The 18090-nt window shown below is 44.6% G+C and overlaps 1 protein-coding gene across 1 annotated transcript in view; it reads left to right on the forward strand.

The window, feature by feature from the left end:
- The window catches only part of LOC144508096 (histone-lysine N-methyltransferase SUV39H2-like), a 36384-nt gene that overhangs the window by 12805 nt on the left and 5489 nt on the right, over positions 1 to 18090 (forward strand). The window contains exons 2-4 of the mRNA XM_078235983.1: positions 2244 to 2389; positions 6623 to 7291; positions 14860 to 15006. Of these exons, the coding sequence (XP_078092109.1) occupies positions 2244 to 2389; positions 6623 to 7291; positions 14860 to 15006 (962 nt within the window). The remainder of the gene's footprint in view (positions 1 to 2243; positions 2390 to 6622; positions 7292 to 14859; positions 15007 to 18090) is intronic.

Raw genomic sequence — 18090 nt, forward strand, 5'->3', positions numbered from 1 at the left:
TATGTTTCATATGAAGCAATTTTTAAAAGCGGCATCTCGGCCTTTTGGCTAAGATGCAAATGAGCCCAAGTCTTGGAGGAGGAACCTCCCCCTTCTCCAATCAGCTTGGCTCATGTAGATCGGGCCCAGGACAGGGTGGTTTGGTCGCTTGCCCTGTCTTGTCAGCCTGGATTGGAAATGTCTCAACTTGTTGAGACTCTGAATTGGAATTGATTTGATTGAATTGGAAAAGTATAAAAATAAATAAATAAACCTGTTGGACTTTAACCTGGTGTTGCGAGACTTCTCACTGTTTGTAGTCTTGACTCAGCTGTCTTTGCCTCCAGCTAAACATTGTGTTTGGCCTCTGCCACAAACTCCATCGCCTTGTCGAACTGTCCGTGTGCTCTATCCCACACTCCCTTCAGCCCTGTGCTTGCAGGCCTGTGTTGTCTCCTTTTTACACCCCCCAACACTTTGTCTAAATGCAGTCATTTCTTTGTCTCTCCCTGTTGAGCTTTAATGGCCGCCCAGAACTCTGTGTTTCTCCCGTTCTGCCCTTTTGGGAAGTCACTTTGACTCAGTAAGTGTGTGTTTTCCCACCTTGGCTGTTTGATCTGTCATATTCCCTCCCCCTCTCTCCTTTTATGACCTCCCTTCAGTTCACCTCTTTTGACTAGGTCTTTTGTTACCCTTCTGGAAGCTTCCTTTGTGCTTCTGTGAAACTTCTTGGGGCCACTTGTCCACGTTAACACTCCTGTAAAAGTGAAAGCTGCGGTCACACCATCTATCCATTTACCTAAATGCTTAATTCAAAACTTTTTTAAAAAAGCTAATTACAGTCGTAACTCTTCCCCCCTTCTCCCTGCTACACCACACTCCCCACAAATCTAATGTGCGACATTGTGCCTGAAATAACCTCTGATCTACTGCTCAAATTGTGATGAGTTGGACCACGGCTTGCGCCATTTTATGTTGTGACCTCTGTCTGTGAGGGTGGTGGTCACACAAATGCCTGTTCTAATCTGTCGCAGCTTGTTGAGCATTGTGGTTGAAATTTGCATTTAAATTCCATGCTGGATTGTAAAGATAAAGGATGTATCTGATCAGTTAACACATTTTTAACGTCTGTTCTGTATTAGCTTTTGTATTTAGTGGGGCGGGGGGGGCATTTTCTTCATCAAGGCCTCTGCAGCACTTGTGGTTTGTGAGTATAGTACTCTTCTGAAAATCAACTGTCGGGGTAACAGCGTGAGCAATTAAATAATCAGCTCTGCTTCCTGAATGGTGTAAACGAGTTTATCAAACAGGGAAGTGAATTTTTGGTGCTTCAGCATAAATAAATTAAAATGTAAGCCAATGCATGGAATCATTTATGCTGAAGAGGCCCCAGTGATACAATTTAGGTCATAGATTTGTTTTCCAACCTGGATTAGATTAGAATCATAGAGGTTTACAGCATGGAAACAGGCCCTTCAGCCCAACTTGTCCATGCCATTCTTTTTTTTAAAACCCCTAAGCTAGTCTCAATTGCCCACGTTTGGCCCATATCCCTCTATACCCATCTTACCCGTGTAACCGTCTAAATGCTTTTTAAAAGACAAAATTGCACCCGCCTCTACTACTACCTCTGGCAGCTTGTTCCAGACACTCACCACCCTCTGTGTGGAAAAAATTGCCCCTCTGGACACTTTTGTACCTCTCCCCTCTTACCTTAAACCTATGCCCTCTCGTTTTAGACTCCCCTACCTTTGGGAAAAGACATTGACTATCTAGCTGATCTGTGCTCCTCATTATTTTATAGACCTCCATAAGGTCACCCCTCAGCCTCCTACGCTCCAGAGAAAAATGTCCCAGTCTATCCAGCCTCTCCTTATAACTCAATCCATCAAGTCCCGGTAGCATCCTAGTAAATCTTTTCTGCACTCTTTCTAGTTTAACAATATCCTTTCTATAATAGGCTAACCAGAACTGTACGCAGTATTCCAAGTGTGGCCTTACTAATGTCTTGTACAGGATTGTGTTTCAAGGAAGAAGGATTATCTCCAACATGTTAGCCATCGTTTCAGGGTGCGGATTATGGATGTACAAACCACCAGAATAATCTATTTTTATAAGTAATTAGATCATTGCTGTATCTTCAGTTTCTGTACCTCTTCCTCTGGCCACTCTGCTCTTCCTCTGGCCACTCTGCTCTTCCTCTGGCCACTCTGCTCTTGCTCCCCTGCCCAAAATGTAACTTCCTATTCTCTTTGTTGTATTAGGGTGGTGTGTGCCGTGTTTAGCATCGTTCGAAATTCTCCAGGAATTGTGTCGAGCAGAAAACCTTACCTGTTCTGAGCTCGGAATTGACAAAAGAAATCTGGAAGAATATGAAGTGGAGTATCTCTGTGGGTTCAAGAAAGAAAAGGTAGGTTCACTACACACACACCATTCCTCTAAAGTGTAAGATCCTGTTCTGTGTCCACCTCCTGGTGTGAACATAGCTCAGTTTGTTTGTACAGTACAGGTTCTAGTTGAAGCAAACCTTTCATAATTTTGGATTTTGTAACCTGGCGCAACTTATTTCAGAAATGTCTTAACACCCTCTTCCTGGATAATGTGAACTGAAGTTCAAGCCCATGTTTCATTCATAACGGTTTCATTTAGAACGACAAGCAAGTGTCTGAGAAAATCGTCACAGGAATAATCCTTTTAGAATTCTATTTTTTTTTCTACTTTTTCAGTATATTTAATTTTGTAAAAATAAAATCCTCAGTCTGAGTTGATTTCCAAAAATGTGACCAAATGCTATCATAGAATCCCTACAGTGCAGAATGAGGCCATTCAGCCCATCGAGTCTGCAACAACCACAATCCCACCCAGGCCCTATCCCCATAACCCCATGCATTTACCCTACTTGGTCCCACTGACACTAAGGGGCAATTTAGCATGGCCAATCCACTTAACCCGCATATCTTTGGAGTGTGGGAGGAAACTGGAGCACCCGGAGGAAACCCACGCAGACACGGGGAGAATGTGCAAACTCCACACAGACAGTGACCTGAGCTGGGAATTGAACCTGGGTCCCTGATGTTGTGAGGCAGCAGTACTAACCACTGTGCCGTTCTGACACTGATTCACACATTCATGGCACTGAATGTTTTTTAATCTTGTTTGCTTGTGTATCCTTAGTTTATTTGCATCCCGCTTTAACCCCAGCTTTGATCATCTTCTCTCTTGTGCCGGCTCTTTGAAAGGCCTTTCCAATTATTCCCATTCTCCTGCTCTTTCCCTATAGTCCTGCAAAATGTTCCCCCTTCCAGTATTTATCCAATTGTTATTGAAGCTGTTGCCACCCCCCTTTCAGGTAACACATTCCCGATCACTGCAACTTGCTGCACTTGAGAAAGAAAATCATTCCTCCTCATGTACCTTTTGCCAATTATCTGAAGTTTGTGTTGCTGACCCATCTGCTACTGGAGACTGCCTCATCAAAACCTTTCATGATTTTAACCTCCCTACTCTTACGGAGAATGACCTCACCACCTCGAGTGTCTGCACACACCTGAAAGTCCCTCATCCATGGTACCAGTTTTATCGAATGCCTCTTTACAAATCTGGATGAGATTAGATCCACTGGTTTCCGTTAGTCTACCTGCAGGTTACATCCTCAAAAAACTCAACAGATTTGTCAAAGATGATTTCTCCCTTTCTCTCTCATCAAGCCATGTTGACTCTGCCAAATCATTAGTGCCTGGTTATATTGATTGCAAGATTTTCTGAATGATGATGTCAGGCTAACAGGATGTTTCCTTTATTCTCTCTTTTTCTCTTCCCAATTCTCGTGGCACATGAGGCAGATATTGACCATGTTTTGGGTTTGTTTCCGTAGTGAGTTTTTCCTGGAACTGGCCTGTTGCTAGGGACTACAGTTTGATGGGCGCCACTTGGCATCAAGCATGGCTGACCAGGAGAAGCTCCCACCCTTACCGCCTCCTGTAGGTCTTTGGAAGGTTTTACAAGTGGATATTCAACCTGGTTGTCCACGTTCTGAATGCACAATCTGTCACCATCAAGTCCTGGAATGGGATTTGAACTCTAAGCTTCTGGCTGAAAGGCGGAGACATTACTCACTGCATCACAAACACCTGTTTTTGATGCTGTTTTTTGGAAGTGGTGTTAAATCTGTCTGTCTGGGAGGATGTAAAAGATCCCATTGTGTAATTTTGCAAAAGAGTGGGGTCCTGGGCCAGTGCTTATCATAGAAACATAGACGATAGGAGAAGGAGGAGGCCATTTGGCCCTTCGAGCCTGCTCCACCATTCATTACGATCATGGCTGATCACCCAACTCAATAGCCTAATCCTGCTTCCTCCCCATAACGTTTGATCCCATTCACCCCAAGTGCTATATCCAAATGCTTCTTGAATACATTCAATGTTTTGGCTTCCATCAACATGACAGAAAGAGATGATTTGGTCATTATCACCTTTTATTGGGATCTTGCTGTGCACAGATTAGCCGCCACGTTTCACACATTACAACAATGACCACAACTTCAAACAGTACCACTTTTTGGCTAGAATGTACTTTGAAACATCTGGTAGTTGTGAAAAGTGCAACTTTTTCTGTCTTTTTCCTGTATCACTGAAGTGTCAGTTTCTTCATTGCCAAACAAACTCTGAACTCAGAGCAGGAGTGGACACTTCAGCCTCTCGAACCTGCTCCACCGTTTAACACAATCATGGTTGATCCTGCCCGTCCTTCATAAACTCTTTAACCCATTGCTAATTGAATATCTGCACAGACGCAAGACCTGGTGGGAAGGGGAAAAGGCTGAGGCTCCTCCGGCTCCTCTATCTGCCTGAGTCAGAGTCTCGCTCTCCTACCCTACTCCCTAAACTAAAAGGTGTGACTGCCTCTTGGATCACACTGTCATGGTGACTCCGCCCTCCCTGATCCCCCGTAATGTCTGCATCTCAGACTCCAGCTCAACAACTCCCCAACTGAAGTTCTTCGAGATGCAGACAGATGCTTATTGCAGATGTGGTTGTCTGAGATTGCGATGCATTCCCAGCACCTGCTCTTGTTCCTTTTACAACTATTTTTTAAAGTTTATGAATTTAATCAACTTTTAATCTTTTTAGCATTATTGATCTAGTTTATAGGCAGATTGAATTAAGAATTTTCCTGTAATATAACCCACAAATATTGAAGGCAAAAAGCAGCACCCCTTTTCCCGTCTGCACTGAATTCTGCTCCCCTCTCTAAATGATCAACTTTTACACTGTTTCTGATCACTCCATGTGACCACGCTCTGAGAAAAACTTCCAGAAAAATATCTAATCTTGATGCAAAGATGGTGTTGATTTTTCAGCCTGTGCTAATAAAACTAGCTTCGTCTGAGTAACCGTCCTCAAAGCCACAGGAGATTCACAAGTAATGTAAAAACTTCTTAATCCTTGCTTAAAATTGCCTTAAAATAAGTACAAAGTAACTGACAAACTCAGTGCCAAATTTCACCCATCATGAGCTTCTGACCGCAGTCAGACCATCACTAAGATTGCCTGTTGCTACCTCCATAGCATCACTCGACTTTGGCTCACCTGCTGTTGAAACCCTCAATCTTGCCTTTGTTGCCTTGAGACTTGATGCTTCCAATACATTCCTGCTGTCCACCTTGCACGCGACCCTCCATAAACTTGTAACTCTGTTGTCTGTGTTGCAACTCTGACCAGATCCTGTTCGTTCGTCACTCCCTGTTCACTGGCCTACACTGGCTCCTGTTTGGGTAATGTCTCAGTTTTAACATTGTCATTCTAGTTTTCAAATCCCTCTGGCGCCTCACCCGTCTCTTTCCCTGTAATCTGGGCAGCATGGTGGCTCAGTGGTTCAATTCTGGCCTCGGGTCACTGTCTGTGTGGAGTTTGCACATTCTCCCCGTGTCTGCGTGGGTTTCCTCCAGGTGCTCCGGTTTCCTCCCACAGTCCAAAGATGTGCGGGTTAGGTGGATTGGCCATGCTAAATTGTTCCTTAGTGTCAGGGAGACTAGCTAGGATAAATGCATGGGGTTATGGGGATAGGATCTGGGTGGGATTGTGGTCAGTGCAGCCTCGATGGGCCGAATGGCCTCCTTCTGCACTGTAGGATTTTATGGATTCTATCTTTTCAAGTCCTGCAACCCTCTTCCAATTCTGACTTCTTGAGCATCGCCGATTCTCATTGTTCCACCATTGGTGAGCATGCCTTCAGCTGCCTGGCTCCTCGCCTCCTGGAATTTCCTCCATCCTCTCTAAGCCTCTCTATTGCTCACGGTTCAGTTTTAAGATGCTTCGTAAGATCTACCTTTTTCTTTTTGACCAATTATTTGGCAGCCTGGCCTAATATCAACTTACTTGGCTCGGTGTCAAATTCTGTTTGCTAATGTCCCTCTGAAACGCCTTGGGAGGTTTTGCAACATTAAAGATGCTTTACAAAGAGAAGTTACTTTTGATATCTCAAACGAACAGTTGACCAGAGTCGTATTGCGGAGTGGAGGAAGCCTCCAAAAGTTTGAAACTGTTAGTGATCTCTCTCCATCCTTTCAATCATAAAAGATGAAGAAGATAACAAAATGATGCTTCTTTTAACATTTCTAAATTCATTTTTATCCCCCCTTAAGGGTAAAGATTACTATCTAGTAAAGTGGAAAGGATGGCCAGAATCTACCAACACCTGGGAGCCGAGGAGAAACCTTCGCTGTATTGGACTTGTAAAGCAGTTTCAAGATGATCAAAGCAAATTCTTCGCAAAGGTGAAGGCAGCAAAGAAAGTAAAATTAAACAACTGTGAAAATTACAGATCCACAGTTGCAGAGTACATTGTAATGAAATCGAAGCAAAGATTAGCGCTCAAAAGGTGGGAAGACGAGCTGAACAGGAAGAAGAATCATAGAGGTAAAATTCTGGTGGAAAATGAAGTAGATTTTGAACCACCCCCTTTGGACTTCCGTTATATTAACCAATACAAACCTTCTCCTGGGATCAACTTGAACAGTGATGCTTTGGTTGGCTGTGAGTGTTTAAACTGTTTGGAGGAGAAATGTTGTCCGGAAGAAGCGGGAGCACAATTTGCTTATAATGCACAGCGGCAGCTCCGGGTTGCACCAGGCAAACCCATTTTTGAATGCAATTCTTGCTGCAGCTGCGGCCCCCAGTGTCCAAACAGAGTGGTTCAGAAAGGGACGCAGTATGACCTCTGCATCTTCAGAACTTCAAATGGAAGAGGTTGGGGCATTAAAACCCTCGAAAAAATCAAGAGGAATAGTTTTGTAATGGAATATGTTGGCGAGGTAAGGTTACATTTATTTTATGGTGGATGTTCCTTTAGAATGACATGTTGCGCCAGCATTAAATCCCAGACACTCCCTGGTCAAATGAACTGGGAAAGATTGTGCTCACTAGTCGATAGCAGCTTAAGGGATTCTCCTACCCGCCTGCATTTACTTGTAAAGGCCAAGTGTGTAGATGCCATTGATACGCATGTCCTTAGCCATTCAATGGTGGGTAAGTGACTTTTTCTGAAGCCACTTTTCCTTCTCGTTTGCTCCTTGCAGTTATGTCCTGATCGAGTGTAAATATGTCTTCTTGCCTGTCAAGGTCAGCATCTCCTATTTGACTGCCCCGTTACAATTACTGCTTCCTTTTTGAACACACACTTCCTATAAAGGTGAAAGATCAGATCAGATTGACTGTCATTACATTGTCCCTCACCCAAACCCATTCTTGTTACAAAGAGCCTCCCCTAAATTTAACTGGCAAAGCTTATTGGCTTGCTCAATCTATCACACAATACATCAACCCACCAATGCAGCAGCTTTATTGTGATCATGTGACTAAAACTCCTTAAATTGAATTGTACGCTACCTCTTTACATGAAGTGGTTAATTTAATTTGCTCACGGAAATGTGTGTTTGTTCTGCTGGAGTTTCCATTTTCCTTGAAGCAATTGGGAAGTTCACAAATGATAATTTATCACCACCACCTATTCATCTGTTATTCCTCTTATTTGTTGGCACAGTGGTTAGCACTGCTGCTTCACGGCGTCAGGAACCTGGGTTCAATTCCCGGCTTGGGTCACTGTTTGTGTGGAGTTTGCACATTCTCCCCTTGTTTGCGTGAGTTTCCTCCGGGTGCTCTGGTTTTCTCCCATAGTCCAAAGATGTGCGGGTTAGGTGGATTGGCCATGCTAAATTGCCCCTCAGTGTCAGGGGGACTAGCTTGGGTCCTGCGGATAGGGTCAGGGTGGGATTGTGGTCGGTGCAGACTCGATGGGTCTGCACTGTAGGGATTCTATGATATTATGGTATCTTTTCTATTTTTGTTCGTTTTTTATCTCGGGTGCTGATGTTCAGACATCAGCAGCCGAGATGTTAATTCCTAGTTACTTTATTTGAATCATTGGTTAGTTTATTTTTATTTGTACTTGAACAGAATTAAAATGTAAATCCTTCTTAAATCTGGGAAATAAGCAAAACCTGTTGTAGCGTGTGGGAGGGGAATGGGCTGAAGAGAGAGTTACTTCAGTCATGCGGAAGTTAATGAGTTAAATGGTTTGAAACGCTCTCAGAAGAGTGGAATCGTGTTGAATGATGTAGAAGATTTCAGTGAAATGGAAATGATAAGATTCCCACAACCTTCTGAGATCTCTGCATACAAACATGAACAGAGGTCAGGAATAGGGCATTCAGTTTAAGTTTATTTGTCAGTGTCACAAGTAGGCTTACATTAACGCTGCAATGAAGTTACTATGAAAATCCCCTAGTCGCCACACTCCGGCGCCTGTTCGGGAGCACTGAGGGACAACTTAGCATGGCCAATGCACCCTAACCAGCACATCTTTCGGACTGTGGGAGGAAACCGAGCATCCGGAGGAAACCCATGCAGACACGGGGAGAACGTGCAGACTCCGCACAGACAGTGACCCAAGCTGGGAATTGAACCCAGGTCCCTGGCGCTGTGCTCACCACTGTGCCACCGTGCTGCCCTTGTGTCCTGGATGTGCTGGTTAGGAAGGTGTGAGCCTGCAAGCTCCTAATCTTCTTGTTCTGTGGGACTAAATTGACTGGAGTTGGGTATTGTCTGCTTTGGTTCCATGAGTAGCACATTCTCACCTCAAAGCTGAGTTCAACTTCCAATCCAGAGCCTTGAGCACAGAAATCCAGTCCGACACTCCAGTGCTGCACTGTCAGAGGTGCCGTCTTTCTGATGATAAATCAAATCCCATGCCATAGGCGGCACGGTGGTACAGTGGTTAGCACTGCTGCGTCACAGTGCCAGGGACCTGGATTCGATTCCCGGCTTGGGTCACTATCTGTGTGGAGTTTGCACGTTCTCCCCGTGTCTGCGTGGGTTTCCTCCGGGTGCTTTGGTTTCCTCCCACGGTCCTTAACTTTTCAGTGCGGGTTAGGTGGATTGGCCAAGTTAAGTTGTCCCATAGTGTCAGGGGGACTAGCTAGGGGTAACTACATGGGGTTACGGGGATAGGGTCTGGGTGGGATTGTCGGTGCAGGCTCGATGGGCTGAATGGCCTCCTTCTGCACTGTAGGATTCTATGATCCTCTAGTACGCTGAAAAGATCCAATTCTGTTATTTTAACAACAGCAGGAGAATTCTCCCCGGTGTCCTGGCCAATATTTATCCCTTAAACAACATCACCAATACAGATGCACAAATTGACTACTACGTTTGTTACATTACGGCAGTGACTGTACTTCAAAAAGTACTTCATTGGCTGCAAAGTGCTTTAGGATATCCTGTGGTCACATTAGTTAAAGACCAAAGGACAGTACAGCACAGGAACAGGCTCTTTGGCGCAGCAAGCCTGCGCTGACCCATGATGCTTTTCTAAAGACCTTTTGCCTCTATGGGGTCTGTCTCTGTCCCTTGCCTATTCATGTATCAATCCAGTTGCTACAAAAATGGAAATGTTCCTTTTTGCATATCTGAGGCTGTGGGTAATGACAGCGGATAGTCTGTAGGTCAGAGTCACCGGTCAGTGTGTCCATTGCCCTGATTGGAAACACTGTTGCATATTGGTCTTTTGAGTGTTCTGTTGAAACACTGGCTTTATTGGTTTGGATAGCTCCAATCCTGCTTGTGAAATAGTAAATATTGGCTCAGAATGCTGACGTGTATTGAAGATTTAATTTAACCTCATTTCTGATTTTGTTGTTTTAAGTTTGCTTGTCCCCTGTAGAGTAGGCCTGAAACAGCAGAGTCTGTGTAGAAATTGAATTATTTTTGTGCCGTGCAGATTTTTAAAAAGACCTTACTGTGTCATTGCTGAGGGCTGGTCGGTTACCCTGGTTTGTGTTTTCACTGTGCTCTGCACCCATCCTATCCCCATGTGTGCTGCGCCTCTCTCCCCCCCCCCCCCCCCCCCCACTCAACCTTTCCTTTGTGCTTTCCACCTCTGCTACAACCAACTGGCACCAACTCCACCAAATCACAGACATACAGAATAGGAGCCACTCCAGTGCCTGCTCTGTTTGGTAAGATCCCCCCCCCCCCCCACCCTCCGCCATAACCCTAAGGAATGAATCTCCCTCCATTCCATCTTTTAAAAAAAAAATCAATAGCCCCGCCTCCACTGCCTTCTGAGGCAGAGAGTTCAAAGGTCACACAACCCTCTGAGAGAAACGATCTCTCCTCATCTCTGTCCTGTAAGAGCGACCCCTAATTTTAAAACAGTGCCCCCTAGTCCTGGACTCGCCCACAAGAGGAAACATCCTTTCCTCATCCACCTTGTCAATATCTTTCGGGATCTTGTCTACTCCAATCAACTGTCACCCTCACTCTTCTAAACTCCAGTGGAAACAAGCCCAGCCTGTCCAACCTTTCCTCCATAAGACAATTTTTTCATTCCAGGTATCAATCTAGTAAACATCCTCTGAACCACGTCCAACACATTAAATCCTTCCTTAAACACAGAGACCAAAAATGCACACAGTAGTCTCACCAATTTCCTGTGTAACTGAAGCATAACATCCTTAACTTTTCAGTTTAATTCCTCTTGCAATGAAGGTTAGTATTCTATTGGCCTTCTTGATTACTTGCAAATGACTCCTGCACGAAAACACCTAGATGCCTCTGCATCTTGGGATTCTACAGCTGCTCTCTGTTGAAGTAATACTCTCTGCCTTTTTATTCTTTCTGCCAAAGTGAACACTTCACACTTTCCCACTTTATACTTTTCCAGCCTGATTTTTGCCCACTCACTCTCTCTATCCATATCTGTCTGCATCCTCATGTCCTCTTCACAACATACTTTCCAACCTATCTTTGTGCTGTCTGCAAATTTAGCTATTGTGCCAGTGCTTCTTTCATCTAAGCCATTGACATAAATTGTAAAAAGTTGAGACCTCAGTAACCACTCCTGTGAGCTCCACTTGTCACATGCTGCCAATTAGAAAGTGACTCATTTATGCATACTCTGTTTTCTACTAGCTAACCAATCTTCTATCCATGCTACTATGGTACCCCCTACATCATTAACCTTTTTTACAACAACAGTTGACGCAGCAGCTTGCCAAGTGTCTTCTGGAAATCTAAGCTTGATCCCTTGCCCATCTTAATTTAAAGCCCTTTCTCTGTTCCCTAGTTATGCTGTTAGCTAGAACACTGGTCCCAGCACAGTTCAGGTGTCGACTGACCCCACTTTCCCCAATACTGATGCCAGTGCCCCACAAACCGGAACCACTTCTCCCCACACCAGTCTTAGAGTCACACGCTCAGTTTTCTAATCTGATGTGACCTATACCAATTTGCACACGGCTCAGGTAATGATCCAGAAATTATGACCTTTTGAGGTTCTGCTCATTAATTTGATGCCCAGCTCCTCATACTCTCTGTGCAGAACCACTTCCCTGGTTCTCCCAATGTTGTTGGTATCTACCTGGACCACAGCAATGGGATCGTTCCTCTCCAGCCCAGAGCAGATGTCCTGAACCTGGCACTGGGCAGACAATGCTGCCGCCAGGACCCTTACTCCCTTGCTGCAGAGGGCAGTGTCAATCTCCTCACTGCAATTAAAATAATTATATATTCATTGAATCTTGCCACACATTCCTGTACTATTTAAACCTTAAGAATAGATTGAGCCTTAACTGTACCTATCACTCACCAAACAGCTACCTTCCCCTTTAGTAGAGAACCAGTTTCTACAGAGTGAAAAAGATGGAAAAGGCAAAACAACACCACTCTCCCTCCTCACCAAACTCCTCGCACTCCATTGAGTGTCGAGTCTTAGCACTGGAGTGCGACCTCGAGAGCTGGGAGTTTGGTGAGTTGCAGAAACCCTTAAATCTCTCTTTCTAAATCTCTAAGATTGTTTGTATATTTGAAGCTAATCTCTAATCTTAGCAGGCCTGCAGAAAGAGAGAATTCATGCTTCAGAGTATGAGATTTAAAGCAGGTTTAAAGCAAGTACAAAGACGGGTAATTTACTTTAAACATTGCTACGTCTCAGACTCTTCTCGGTTCCAATGAAAGATCTCTGCTGTGAAGCACTAACTCTGTCTCTCCACATGCTGCCCGAGCTGCTGATTATATCATAGAACATAGAACATTCCAGCGCAGTACAGGCCCTTCAGCCCTCGATGTTGCGCTGACCTGTGAAACCAATCTAAAGCCCATCTAATCTACACTATTCCAATATCATCCATATGTTTATCCAATGACCCTTTAAATGCCCTTAATGTTGACGGGTCCACTACTGCTGCAGGCAGGGCATTCCACGCCCTTACTACTCTGAGTAAAGAACCTACCTCTGACATCTGTCCTATATCTATCACCCCTCAATTTAAAGCTATGTCCCCTCGTGTTAGCCGTCACCATCTGACGAAAAAGGCTCTCACTCTCCACCCTATCTAATCCTCTGATCATCTTGTATGCCTCTATTAAGTCACCACTTAACCACCTTCTCTCTAACGAAAACAGCCTCAAGTCCCTCAGCCTTTCCTCATAAGACCTCCCCACCATACCAGGCAACATCCTGGTAAATCTCCTCTGCACCCTTTCCAATGCTTCCACATCCTTCCTATAATGCGGCGACCAGAACTGTACGCAATACTCCAAGTGCGGCCGCACCAGAGTTTTGTACAGTTGCAGCATGACCTCCTGGCTCCGAAACTCAATCTCTCTACCAATAAAAGCTAACACTCCATACGCCGCCTTAACAACCCTATCAACCTGGGTGCCAACTTTCAGGGATCTATGCACATGGACACCGAGATCTCTCTGCTCATCCACACTACCAAGTATCTTACCATTAGCCCAGTACTCTGTATTCCTGTTACTCCTTCCAAAGTGAATCACCTCACACTTTTCCACATTAAACTCCATTTGCCACCTCTCAGCCCAGCTCTGTAGCTTATCTATGTCCCTCTGTAACCTGCAACATCCTTCCGCACTGTCCACAACTCCACCGACTTTCTTGTCATCCGCAAATTTACTAACCCATCCTTCTACGCCCTCATCCAGGTCATTTATAAAAACGACAAACAGCAGTGGCCCCAAAACAGATCCTTGCGGTACACCACTAGTAACTGAACTCCAGGATGAACATTTCCCATCAACCACCACCCTCTGTCGTCTTACAGCTAGCCAATAGGGGCGGCACGGTAGCACAGTGGTTGGCACTGCTGCTTCACAGCTCCAGGGTCCGAGGTTCAATTCCCGGCTCGGGTCACTGTCTGTGTGGAGTTTGCACATTCTCCTCGTGTCTGCGTGGGTTTCCTCCGGGTGCTCTGGTTTCCTCCCACAGTCCAAAGATGTGCGGGTTAGGTTGATTGGCCAGGTTAAAAATTGCCCCTTAGATGTCCTGGGATGCATAGGTTAGAGGGATTAGCGGGTAAATATCTGGAGGTAGGGCCTGGATGGGATTGTGGTCGGTGCAGACTCGATGGGCCGAATGGCCTCCTTCTGCACTGTAGGGTTTCTATGATTTCTACGAATCCAGCATGTTCTGATTTTATTTCAGTTTTCCATCATCTGCAGTATTTTGTTTTTGTTGTCCAATCTGCCAGTTTGCTGAATCGCTGACCATGAAAAGGGAAATATTTTTAAACAACCAAAACTGGCCTTTCCCAAGTCACATTTTAGTGCTTCTAATTTTAGTTCATATTATGAAATCTGACAGATGCAGAACCTTAGCTTGTGACTTTTCTAAAAAAAAATGTCTTGCTGTTTTAATCCTGTGAATTTCTGTCCCTCACTCCTCTGAATGTAACTTGGGTGAAGGGGGCAGGGTGCCGGGGGCCAAGGAGCGAGGGTGAGGGGGGCTAGGTGGCGAGCAGGGGAAATGAGGGGAGACAAAATCTGAAACTGTTTGAGGGAAGGAAGCAGAAGGAACTGAATAACCCTGAGTCTTGTATTTGTTGTGACCAATCTGCTTGCAGTGAGAGCTAATTTGAATTGCAAATTCATTTACAAGTTGTATTGTTCCTTGTTGCATTATCCAAGGTGGTTCATGTACAACATGATCACGAGGCACCTATGGGCAAGATGCTGGCTCCGCTAATCTGCTTTCGTGTTTTGTGATCATCTCGAGTTGCTCTCCCACATCTGTGTCAAATCCATTTACCCTCGTGTTTGCACTCCCTCCAGGAAAGAGTGCTGAATCTGTTTAGTGTTTTTCAGTTCAAATGGAAGTAAGAACATTTACAGGTCTGTCGGCACATTTGCTGCAATGCCAGTGATAAAATGATAGTTTAATTATAACTGAATACAATCTGTAATCTGACTGTCCTGAATATGAGCTGGTTTCTGAAGCTGAGGCCATGAATTCAGCCTTGATCAGAGCTGACCACCTCTGTTCCATCAAACTGCATCTGTCTACTTACACTCTCTCTGTTGAAAGGTTATCACGAGTGAAGAAGCAGAAAGGCGAGGGAAGTTTTACGACAGTAAAGGCATCACCTACTTGTTTGATCTAGATTACGTGGAGGATGAGTACACTGTAGATGCTGCAAGATTTGGAAACATTTCACACTTTGTGAATCACAGTGTAAGTATGGAGCTTGTTCGAAAGAAGTCGGGGTTCTGGATTATAAATTTAAAAATAAATCTTCCTGCCACCTAATGATGTTGTATGGAACCACTTAGTGTCGATTAAACCTATTCTCAGAAATTAAATATATTGAATATGCCAAAGCTATTGCAACTGTTGAGATATGTTTTAAAACAGCCTTCATAAAGTCAACCAAATAACTCCATGAATATTTTTGATATCCCAGGTGTTGTTGACATTTAAAATTGTTTCACTTCACAATCATAATCTTTAAAAATGAAGGCAGTTTATTTTCTAAAATTATAAATGGCATTGGACATCGGTCTGTAAATCTTCCTACATTGTTTCATCATCTCCCGCACCCCCCCCCCCCCCCCCCATACTCCTTCAGATGATGTGATGTCAATTTGTATTGTCAGCCATGAACAAGATCTTCCCTGGTCCCCTCATCACCAACTTTTGCAAATGTCTGCATCAATGAATTCATTGAAAGTACAGATTGGGGAAATTTAGCCCCTCAATTAATGGCACATCCAACAAGTCGGTTAGCTAGCAATTTATTGTTTGTAAAAGAGGTAGGTATGGAGCTGAACCAAGGGAGGAAAATCTTAGCTAAAGTACTGGGTTTTAAGGAGAGTCTGGAAGAATTTGAAGAGGGACCTTTCTGCAGAGAATTCTAGAGCATGGATAGTTCCTTTGGTAAGGCGCAGCATGGGTTCATGAAGGGAAGGTCATGTTTGACTAATTTGATGGAATTCTTTGAGAACATTACATGTGCAGTGGACAATGGGGAACCTGTGAATGTGGTGTATCTGGATTTCCAGAAGGCATTTGACAAGGTGCTGCACCAAAGACTGCTACATAAGATAAAGTTGCACGGTGTTACGGGTAATGTATTAGCATGGATAGAGGATTGGTTAACTAACAGAAAGCAAAGAGTGGGGGTAAATGGGTGTTTTTCTGGTTGGCGATCAGTGACTAGTGGTGTGTCTCAGGGATCAGTGTTGGGACCGCAATTGTTTACGATTTACATCAATGATTTGGAGTTGGGGACCAAGTGTAGTGTGTCAAAATTCGCAAATGACACTAAGATCAGTGGCAGAGCAAAGCGTGCAGAGGACACAAAGTCTGCAAAGGGATATAGATAGTCTAAGTGAGTGGCGAGGGTCTGGCAGATGGAGTACAATGTTGGTAAATGTGAGGTCATCCATTTTGGAAGGAATAACAGCAAAATAGACTATTATTTAAATGGTAAAAAATTGCAGCATGCTGCTGTGCAGAGGGACCTGGGTGTCCTTGTGCAGGAATCTCAAGGAGTTAGTTTGCAGGTGTAGCAGGTAATTAAGAAGGCATATGGAATTTTGTCCTTCATTGCTAGAGGGATGGAGTTTAAAAACAGCGAGATTATGTTGCAGCTGTAGAAGGTGCTGGTGAGGCCACACCTGGAATACTGAGAACAGTTTTGGTCTCCTTACTTGAGAAAGGATATACTGGCATTGGAGGGGGTGCAGAGGTGATTCACCAGGTTGATTCCAGAGTTGAGAGGGTTGGCTTATGAGGAGAGACTGAGTAGACTGGGACTATACTCATTGGAATTCAGAAGAATGAGGGGAGATCTTAGAGAAACATATAAAATTATGAAGGGAATAGAAAGATGGAAGTAGGGAAGTTGTTTTTCCACTGGCGGGTGAAACTAGAACTAGGGGGCATAGCCTCAAAATAAGGGGAAGCAGATTTAGGACTGAGTTGAGGAGGAACTTCTTCACACAAAGCGTTGTGAATCTGTGGAACTCCCTGCCCAGTGAAGCAGTTGAGGCTACCTCATTGAATGTTTTTAAGGCAAGGATAGGTAAATTTTTGAACAGTAAAGGAATTAAGGGTTATGGTGAGCGGGCGGGTAAGTGGAGCTGAATCCATGAAAAGGTCAGCCACGATCTTATTGAATGGCGGAGCAGGCTTGAGGGGCCAGATGGCCTACTCCTGCTCCTAGTTCTTATGAAGCCTAGACAGCTGAGGATGTAATTGCCGGTAATGGTGTAAAGAGATGGAAGATGTCAGAGGATTCAGAGGCTGGGGTATTTGAAGAGCGGAAAGTGGTTAGAACCTGGGAGGGGGTCCGAGGATATGGAGGGATTCAAACGTCAGGATGAATGTTTTAAACTGGAGGTATTAGGACGAGGAACAAATGAAAACTGTGACTATGAGGGCAGCTCAAGAGGCTGGGAATTCTGTGGAGAGTAACTGGCCTTCTGACTCCCCAAAGCCTGTCTACCATCTACACAGCACAAATCAGGAGTGATGGAATACTCTCCACTTGTATGAATGAGTGCAGCTATAGCAACACTCAAGGTCAACCCCATCTAGGGCAAAGCAACCCACTTGATTGCACCTCTTCCACCACCTTCAACATTCATTCTCTCCACCTCCATTTCCAATGCTCAGTAGCAGCAGAGTGTATCATGTACAAGATGCACTGCAGCAACTCATCAAGGCTCCTCAGACAGCACTCTCCAAGCCCGTGACCTCTCCCACCTAGGACAAGAGCAGCAGAAGCATGGGAAACACCACCTGCAGGTTCCCCCCCAAGCCACTCGCCATCCAGACTTGGAAATAAATTGCTGTTCTTTCACTGTTGCTGCATCAAAATCCTGGAAGTCCCTCACTAACAGCACTGTGGATGTACCTACACCACAGGGACTGCAGCGGTTCAAGAAAGCAACTCACCACCACCTCCATAGGGATGGGCAACAAATGCTGATCTAGCCAGCGATGCCCGCATCCCCTGAATAATTTTTTTTAAGAGTAGGGATGATGGGTGAGTGGGCCAGTGCAGGGTAGGATTGTGGTCAGTCAAAATTAGAATGGAAATATACAGAGGGTGGAGTTTGGTCAGGAGAATATTGGTATGGAAGTGTCACAGGTACATTTGTGTAACAGATGGACTGAAAGAAGTGATGTTAGAGGCTCCACATCAGTCTCTATGATGGGATGGATAGGGGTCACTTTGGATCCGCATGTTGGGGTTAAATAGGAAGCTAAGGTCAGGATGAGTTGTGATCAGCGTGAGACGGGGTGGGGAGG

This window comes from Mustelus asterias, chromosome 19, assembly GCF_964213995.1.
Source record: "Mustelus asterias chromosome 19, sMusAst1.hap1.1, whole genome shotgun sequence".
Lineage (NCBI taxonomy): Eukaryota > Metazoa > Chordata > Chondrichthyes > Carcharhiniformes > Triakidae > Mustelus > Mustelus asterias.